The sequence below is a fragment of the Equus przewalskii genome, chromosome 5 (genome assembly GCF_037783145.1).
Source record: "Equus przewalskii isolate Varuska chromosome 5, EquPr2, whole genome shotgun sequence".
In the NCBI taxonomy this organism is placed as follows: domain Eukaryota; kingdom Metazoa; phylum Chordata; class Mammalia; order Perissodactyla; family Equidae; genus Equus; species Equus przewalskii.
The window spans coordinates 69,301,128-69,310,881 of record NC_091835.1 but is presented as its reverse complement, the minus strand read 5'-3'; the positions used below and the strand labels follow the sequence as shown (position 1 = coordinate 69,310,881).

The 9,754-nt window shown below is 36.8% G+C and overlaps 1 protein-coding gene across 1 annotated transcript in view; it reads left to right on the top strand.

Annotated features, from left to right (window-relative positions):
* The window catches only part of LOC103545897 (endogenous retrovirus group K member 9 Pol protein), a 99,639-nt gene that overhangs the window by 81,767 nt on the left and 8,118 nt on the right, over nt 1-9,754 (top strand). The window contains exon 3 of the mRNA XM_070621330.1: nt 9,207-9,240. Coding sequence (XP_070477431.1) covers nt 9,207-9,240 — 34 coding nt within the window. The remainder of the gene's footprint in view (nt 1-9,206; nt 9,241-9,754) is intronic.

Sequence of the window (9,754 nt, the reverse complement as noted above, 5' to 3'; positions counted from 1 at the left end):
ATGAGGTGTCTGTTAAGGTCTTTGGCCCTTTTTTAAAAAATTTTTATTGAGTTTATGATAGTTTACAACCTTGTGAAATTTCAGTTGTACATTATTGTTTGTCAGTCGTGTTGTAGGTGCATCACTTCACCCTTTGTGCTCCCCCCGCCCTTTCCCCAGGTAGCCACTAATCTGTTCTCTTTGTCTACATGTTTAACTTTCACGTGTGAGTGGAGTCATACAGAGATTGTCTTTCTCCATCTGGCTTATTTCAGTTAACATAATTCCCTCAAGGTCCATCCATGTTGTTGTGAATGGGACGATTTTATCCTTTTTTATGGCTGAGTAGTATTCCATTGTATATATATACCATATCTTCTTTATCCAATCATCAGTTGATGGGCACGTAAGTTGCATCCATGTCTTGGCTATTGTAAATAATGCTGCAATGAACATAGGGGTGCATGGGACTTTTGTAATTGCTGATTTCAAGTTCTTTGGATAGATACCCAGTAGTGGGATGGCTGGGTCATATGGTGTTTCTATTTTTAATTTTTTGAGAAATCTCCATACTGTTTTCCATAGTGGCTGCACCAGTTTGCATTCCCACCAGCAGTGTATGAGGGTTCCTTTTTCTCCACACCCTCTCCAACATTTGTTACTTTTTGTTTTGGTTATTTTTGCCATTCTAATGGGTGTAAGGTGATGTCTTATTATAGTTTTGATTTATGTTTCCCTGATGATCAGTGATGATGAGCATCTTTTCATGTGCCTATTGGCCATCTGTATATCTTCTTTGGAGAAATGTCTGTTCATATCTCCTGCCCACTTTTTGATCGGGTTGTTTGATTTTTTGTTGTTGAGTTGTGTGAGTTCTTTGTATATTATGGAGATTAACCCTTTGTCAGATATATGACTTGCAAATATTTTTTCCCAATTAGTGGGGTTTTTTTTTGTTTCAATCCTGTTTTCCTTTGCCTTGAAGAAGCTCTTTAGTCTGATGAAGTCCCATTTGTTTATTCTTTCTATTGTTTCCCTTGTCTGAGAAGACCTGGTGTACGAAAAGATCCTTTTAATACTGATGTCAAAGAGTGTACTGCCTATATTTTCTTCTAGAATCCTTGTGGTTTCAGGTCTTACCTTTAGGTCTTTGATCCATTTTTAGTTTATTTTTGTGAATGGTGAAAAAGAGTGGTCAATTTTCATTCTTTTGCATGTGGCTGTCTAGTTTTCCCAGCACCAGTTGTTGAAGAGACTTTGTTTTCTCCATTGTATGCCCTCAGCTCCTTTGTCAAAGATTAGCTATCCATAGATGTGTGGTTTTATTTCTGCTAGTTCAATTCTGTTCCACTGATCTGTGCACCTGTTTTTGTACCAGTACCATGCTGTTTTGATTACTGTAGCTTTGTATGCTTTGAAGTCAGGGATTGTGATGCCTCCAGCTCTGTTCTTTTTTCTCAGGATTGCTTTAGCAATTTGGGGTCGTTTTTTGCCCCGTATGAATTTTAAGATCCTTTGTTCTATTTCTGTAAAGAATTTCATTGGGATTCTGATTGGGATAGCGTTGAATCTATAGATTGCTTTAGGTAGTATGGACTTTTTTTCTTTTTGAGGAAGATTAGCCCTGAGCTAACATCTGCTCCCAATCCTCCTCTTTTTTCTGAGGAAGACTGGCCCTGAGCCAACATCCATGCCCATCTTCCTCTACTTTACATGTGGGACGCCTACCACAGCATGGCGTGCCAAACGGTGCCATGTCTGCACCCAGGATCCGAACTGGTGAACACCGGGCCACCAAAGCAGAACATGCACACTTAGCCGCTGCACCACTGGGCCAGCCTGATCATGTGGTTTTTATTCCTCATTTTGTTGATGTGGTGTATCTTGTTGATTGATTTGCAGATGTTGAACCATCCCTGTGTCCCTGGTATGAATCCCACTTGGTCGTGATGTATGATCCTTTTGATGTATTGCTGTATTTGGTTTGCCAAAATTTTGCTGAGGATTTTTGTATCTATGTTCATCAGTGATAGTGGCCTGTAGTTCTCCTTTTTTTGTGCTGTCCTTGTCGGGCTTTGGTATCAGCGTGATGTTGGCCTCATAGAATGTGTTAGGAAGTGTTCCATTCTCCCTGATTTTTTGGAATAGCTTGAAAAGTATAGGTATTACATCCTCTCTGAAAGTTTGGTAGAATTCCCCAGGAAAGCCATCTGGTCCTGGGGTTATATTCTTTGGGATGCTTTTGATTGCTGTTTCAATCTCTTTCCTGGTGATTGGTCTGTTCAGATTGTTTCTTCTTGACTTAGCTTTGGGAGGTTGTAAGAGTCTAACAATTTGTCCATTTCCTCTAGGTTATCCATTTTGTTGGCATATAGTTTTTCGTAGTATTCTCTTATAATCCATTGTATTTCTATGGAGTCTGCTGTTATTTCTCCTCTTTCATTTCTGATTTTGTTTATTTGAGCTTTCTCTCTTTTTTTCTTTGTAAGTCTGGCTAGGGGTTTGTCAATTTTTTTTATCTTCTCAAAGATCCAGGTCTTTGTTTCATTGACCCTTTCTACTGCCTTTTTTTGTTTCAATAGCATTATTTCAGCTCTGATTTTTATTATTTCTCTACTTCTGCTGACTTTGAGCTTTGTTTGTTCTTCTTTTTCTAATTCAGTTAGGTGTAATTTGAGATTGCTTATTTGGGAGTTTTCTTGTTTGTTAAGGTGTGCCTGTATTGCGATGAATTTCCGTCTTAATACAGCTTTTGCTGCATCCCATATGAGTTGATATGGCATGATATCATTTTCATTTGTCTCCAGATATTTTTTTATTTCTTCTTTAATTTGTTCAATAGCATGTTGTTTAATCTCCATGTCTTTGTCCCTTTCTCAGCTTTTTTCTTGTAATTAATTTCTAACTTTATAGCATTATAGTCAGAGAAGATGTTTGTTATTATTTCAATTTTTAAAATTTATAGATGCTTGCCTTTTTTCCCAACATATGGTCTATCCTTGAGAATGTTCCATGCACACTTGAGAAGAATGTGTATTCTGCCGTTTTTGGATGGAGTGTTCTATATATGTCTATTAAGTCCAACTGTTTTAGCTTTTTGTTTAATTCCACTGTTTCCTTGTTGATTTTCTGTCTGGATGATTTGTCCAGTGATGTGAGTGGGGTGTTGAGGTCCCCTACTATTATTGTGTTATTTTGGATATCTTCTTTTAGGTTTGTTACTAGTTGCTTTATGAACTTTGGTGCTCCTGTGTTGGGTGCATAGATATTTATAAGCATTATTTCTTCTTGATATAGTGTCCCTTTGATGTTTATGTATTGCCCCTCTTTGTCTCTCTTTACTTGCCTTATCTTGAAATCTAGTTTGTCTGATATAAGTATTGCGACATCTGCTTTCTTTTGTTTGCCATTAGCTTGGAGTATCATCTTCCACCCCTTCACTCTGAGCTTGTATTTGTCATTGGAGCTGAGATGTGTTTCCTGGAGGCAAAAAATTGTTGGACCTTGTTCTTTAATCCATCTTGGCACTGTGTGTCTTTTTATTGGAGAGTTCAGTCCGTTTACATTGAAGGTGATTATTGATGTATGAAGGCTTAATGCTGTCATTCTGTCACTCGTTTTCCGGTTTTCCTGCATTTCCTTTGTTTCTTGTCCTGTGTGTTTTGGTCTACCCATTGATTTCTGCAGTTTCTTATGTTGTGTTTCTTAGTTTTTTTCTCATTTATTTTTTTGTGTCTCTGTTCTGCTTTTTAGTTTAGTGGCTACCCTGCAGTTTGTATTCAGAATCTCGTGCATAACATCGTCCATTTTCTGATGGCCTCTTATTTCCTTAGTCTAAACTGATTCAGTCCCTTTCCTCCTCCCTTCTTATTGTTCTCATATCTTATTCCAACTTGTGTTGTGAGTTTGTGGTTAAAGTGACAAGATTGTCTTTGTTTTTGGTGTTTTCCTTCCCTTTATCCTAAGGCTATAGTTGAATATTTGCTATCCTATTCTATGTATTTGTCTCATTACTCTGTGTTTTGTGACCCCTGTCTCCCTTTTTCTCTTTTTTCAGGTATGAGGGCCTTCTTGAAGATTTCTTATAGGAGGGGTCTCGTGGCTACGAAGTCCCTTAGCTTTTGTTTGTCTGGGAAAGATTTAATTTTTCCCTCATTTCTGAAGGATATTTTTGCTGGATAGAGTATTCTTGGCTGAAGATTTTTATCTTTTAAAGTTTGAGTATGTCATTCCATTCTCTCCTAGCTTGTAAGGTTTCTGCAGAGAAATCTGCTGAAAGTCTGATAGGGCTTCCTTTGTAGGTTATTTTCTTCTGCCTTGCTGCCCTGAGTATTCTTTCTTTGTCATTCATTTTTGCCGCTTTTACTACTATATGCCTTGGAGTAGGTCTTTTTATATTGACAAATCTAGGAGCTCTGAAAGCTTCCTCCACACACATTTCTCTCTCATTCCGTAGATTTGGGAAGTTCTCTGCTAGTATTTCTTTGAGCACGCCTTCTGCTGCATTCTCCTTCTCTTCACTTTCTTGGATACCTATAATTCTTATGTTGCATTTCCTCACTGAGTCAGATATTTTTTGGAGACTTTCTTCATTTCTTTTTAGTCTCAGTTCTCTCTCCTCCTCTGTCTGGAGCAGTTCAACATGTCTATCTTCAATTAAGCTGATTTGCTCCTTTATGGTGTCCACATGAGCATTCAGGGAATCCGTATTTTGTTTTATCCTTCCATTGTGTCTTTCATCTCTAGTATTTCTGACTGATTCTTCTTTATAGTTTCAATCTCTTTTGTGAAGTAGCTCCTGAACTTGTTGAATTGTTTCTCTGTATTCTCTTTTACCTCACTGAGATTTTTGACGATAGCTATTCTGAATTAATTGTCATTTAGTTTACTTATTTCTGCATCCCCACAACTGAATTCTGGGTGCTTGTCATTTTCTCTGTTGTCTGGAGATTTGATGAATTGCCTGATGCTGGAACTATGGGCTTTTCCCATTGTGATATTATTTGGTTGCAGTTACAGCCTGTTGCCACTGGATGGGGGTCAAGAGCCATGTATTCTGAGCCCTCCACCTTCAGCCTAGATGGTGCGGCACAGCGTGGGCGGGGGAGGGGTGGCGTGGGGGGGAGGTTTGTCTTGCACGCAGTCCCCCATTTCCCAATCAGCTCTCGCTGGTTTCCTGGGGTCTTGGCTTGGTGAGGTCACCCCACATGAAAGCTTTCACCCTGTTAAAGGGCTTCCCTCTAGGCTGCAAGGGCGCTAGGGAGTCCTGGGTGGTCCTGCAGATGTGTGACCCCTCCCCTACTCCTTCCCTCACAGACCCTCCCGTGGCAGTGATCCCAGTCTTTAGGGGAGGGAGCGAAGTTCTCTCTTACCCTCTTTCCAGCTCCTCTGAGGGAGGCTTCAGCCTCTCTGACCTCTGTCGTTTAGCTGCTGTGACTCGCCAAGGATTCCTGTGCTATTAGGGTATTTTCTGTTGGAATATGGTTGCTCCTTTTTGTTGTATGTTGGAGGGGAGAAAGTCCCAGGCAAGCTCACTCTGCCACGATGCTGATGTCACTCCTCCCTTTCTTGTCTTATTTTATTAGCTAGGACTTACAGTACACTGTTGAAAATCAGTTGTGAGGGGACAGCCTTGCCTTGTTCCTGATTTTAGTGGGAAAGATTTGAGTTTCTCACCAGTAAGTATAATGTTAGTTGTAGATTTTTTGGTAAATATTTATCAAGTTGAGGGAGGAATTCCCCTCTATTCCTTGTTTACTGAGAATTTTTATCGTGGATGGGTGTTGGATTTCATCAAATGCTTTTTCTGCATCTATTAATATGATTATGTGATTTTTTAAATTCTTTAGCCTGTTGTAATAGATTACACTGATTTTCAAATGTTGAACTAGCCTTGCATACCTGGGATAAATCCCACTTGGTCATTGTGTATAATTCTTTTTATACGTTGTTGGATTTGATTTGCTAATATTTTATTGAGTATTTTTGCATCTTTGTTCACATGAGATATTGCTTTGAGTTTTCTTTTCTTGTAATATCTTTGTCTAGTTTTGGTTTTAGGGTAATACTAGCCTCATGGAATGAGTTAGGAAATATTCCTTCTGTTTATACCTTCTGAAAGAGATTGTAGAGAGTTGGTATAATTTCTTCCTTAAATGTTTGGTAGAGTTCATCAATGAACCCATTTGGGTCTAGTACTTTCTGTTTTGGAGGATTATTCATTATTGATTCAATTTCTTTGATATATCCCTATTCAGATTGTCTATTTCTTCTTGTGTGAGTTTTGTCAGATTGTGTCTTTTGAGGAATTGCTTCATTTCATCTAGGTTACCAAATTTGTTGGCACAGAGTTGTTTAAGAACTGTTCTTTAATTATTCTGTTAAATGTCCACATGATCTGTAATGATGTTCTCTCTTTCAGTTTCTGTATTAATTTATGTCCTCTTGCTTTTTTTTCTTAGTTAGCCTTGCTGGAGGCTTATCAATTTTATTAAGCTTTTCAAAGAACCACCTTTGGTTTCATTGATTTCCTGTTTTCAGTTTCATTGATTTCTGCTCTAATTTTTATTATTTATTTTCTTCTGCTTAGTTTACTTATTTCTGATGAATAGAAACTCTTAATTTTAACATAACCGAATCTAGCAATGTTTCCCTTTGTTTTGTACTTTTTGTGACTTGTTTAGGATGTACTTTCTGTGATTTGTTCTCTAAGTTGAAGTCATAAAGCTATTCCTTACATTATCTTCTAAAGGTTTTATAGTTTTTGTCTATTTAAATCTTCCATCCACCTGGAGTCGATTTTTGTGTATGGAGTGAGGTAGGATTCTAATTTCCTTTTTTTCTTATGTGAATAACCAATAGTTCCAGCACCATTTGTTTAGTTTTTAAACTTTTTTGTATGGAAAATGTAAAATATATACAAAAATAGAATAAAATAATAAAGCTCATGTGCCCGTCACACAGCTTTGACAATTAGCATGTCATGGCCAATCTTGCTGTGTTTATATCCCTATCTACTTTCCCCCACTACCAAAATTATTTTGAAGTAAATTCCAAGAATTATTTAATTTTGCCTATGATGTTTTAATATTTATTTTAAAAATATAAGGTATTTTAAAACATAATTCCAACACCATTATCACACTTAAAATATGAATAATTCTTTAATAGCAACTCATTAAATGAAGCCAGCATTACCTTGAAACCAAAATCAGCCGAAGACATTACAAGAACAGAAAACTGTCAACCAGTATTGCTCATGAACAGAGACACAAAAATCTTCAATAAAATATTAGCAAATCAAGTCCAGAATATATAAAAATGATTATATGTCATGACCAAGTGGTAGCTATCCTGATAATGCAAGACTGCTTCAACTTTAGAAAACCAGTTGACAAAAATCTACTGTATAAACAGCCAGCCCTGGTGGTCTAGTGGTTAAGATTCTGCACTCTCACAGCCACCACCTGGGGTTTTTTTCCTGGTCAAGTACCACACCACCTGTCTGTCGGTTGTCATACTGTGGTGGTTGTATGTTGCTGTGATGCTGAAAACTATGCCACCAGTATTTCAAATACCAGAAGGGTAACCCATGGTGGGCAGATTTCAGTGGAGCTTCCAGACTAAGACAGACTAGGAAGAAGGACCTGGCCACCCACTTCCAAAAAAACTGGCCATGAAAACCCTGTGAATAGCAGTGGAGCATGGTCTGATGTGGTGCCAGAGGGTGAGAGGTTGGCCCCAAAACACTGGGCAGGGTTCCCCTCAGCTGTACACAGGGTCGCTAGGAGTAGGAATCAACTTGATGATGCTAACAATAACCAAAAAACCACATAAACAGACTAATGCAGAAAAGCCACGTGGTCATATTAATAGATGTAGAAAAAGCATTTGATACACTTCAACATCTATTCCTGATAAAAAATCTCATGAACTAGGAATAGAAGGAAATTCCTCTAAACTGAGAAACAGCTTCTACAAAAACCCTACAGCTTAGATTTTATTTAATGTTAAGACTGAATGGTTTCCCCCTAAGATTGGGAACGAATTAAGAAAGTTCACTCTTACTAATCCTGTTTAACATCGTACTAGAAATCCTAGGCAGTACAATAAAACAAGATAAAGGCATTCCGATTTTAAAGAGATAAAACTGTTGTTATTCACAGATGACATTATCTACACAATGTCATTGAAAAAATGAAAAAAAAAAGCTCCTAAAACTAATAAGTGAATTTAGTAAGGTTGCAGGACACAAGGCCTCTATCTGCTAGCCAGGAACAACTGAAAACTGAAATTTAAACATATAAAATAACTATAAGAAAAAAGAAAAAGTAGTAGTAATTAGGTGTATATATATATATATATATAGCTAACAAAAAACTTTCATGGTTGCTATGCCAAAAACTACAAAACATTGAAGAAAAAAATGAAAGACGACCTTAAATGGAGGTATATTGTGTTTATGGATTGGAAGCCTCAATAATTGTTAAGATATCGGTTCTTCCCCAACTGATTTCTATATAGGTTTAACACAACCCCAATCAGAATCCCAGCAGGATCTTTTCTTTTTGTGGATTCGGACAAGCTGATTCTAAAATTTTTATAGAAAGGCAAAGAAACTACAATAGCCAAAACAATTTGGGGAGAAAAATTTAAAAAATAAAGAATTCATACTACCTGATTTCAAGACTAATTATAAAGCTACAGTAATCAAGAGTGTAATTTTGATGAAAGGATAGATGCATATAGATCAATGGAACATAGTTTGTATGAAGCCAGTCCTTTGAAAATTTGTCGAGATTTACTTTATTGCCCTATACATGGTTCTATTTTCATAAACACTCATGTTTTTGAAAAGAAGTATTTCTAGTTGTGTATTCCACAGTGAATTTCACTGATTATAAGATGCACAATTTTCACATTTAAACATCTCTGAAATCAGTATGTACCTGGCCATCAATGGCATGTCACAGTTTAACTGGCAGTGTTTTTTCTTTCTTGGTGGTATTTAAGATAATCGTGTGTGCCTTAGAATCAATGGGGCTTATAGTTGATGAAATTCGGTACATTAGGTCAAATTTTTTAATTGTTCAAATCTGTCTTTGCAATTTTCCTGCTTTTTGTATCAATTAGGAGAGAGGTATGTTAAAAATCTACTAAGATAGTGAATTTTTCTCTCAATATATTTCTACATTTTGCTTAATAACATCCTGACTTTGTATTATTAGGTGCATTCAAGTTTAGATGTGTTTTATCTTCCAGGTGAGTTGAACATTTTATCATTTTTGTAGTGACCGTCTTTGTCCCAAATAATAATTTTTTCTTTAAAGTCTATTTTGTTCAATATAAATACAGCTATAACTGTGCTTTCTTATTTAGCTAGCATTTGACTGGTATAACTTTTTCCATGCTTTTACTTTCAACTTTGCTGTCTCCTTATATTTCAGGTTTACCCTTCTAAACAACATATAGCTGGATTTTATTTCCTAGTTCAACATGACAGTCTTTGATATTTAACTAAGATGCCCGGTGCATTTACCTTTATTATGATACATACACATTTCTACCATTTTATTTTGGGCAATTCATCCTGCCTGTTTGTTTGTTTTCTCTCCCTTCTTGTCTTCCTTTGGATTGATGAGTGTTTTTACTGGGCATAGAATTCTAGATTTTTTACTATGTACAATGATATAGTGAAAAGTAGAGGGCACTTTTGTCATTTCCCCAAGTAGTTCAAGCTTGTGAAAGACCATGTTCCATGTTCATGTGGTATCCT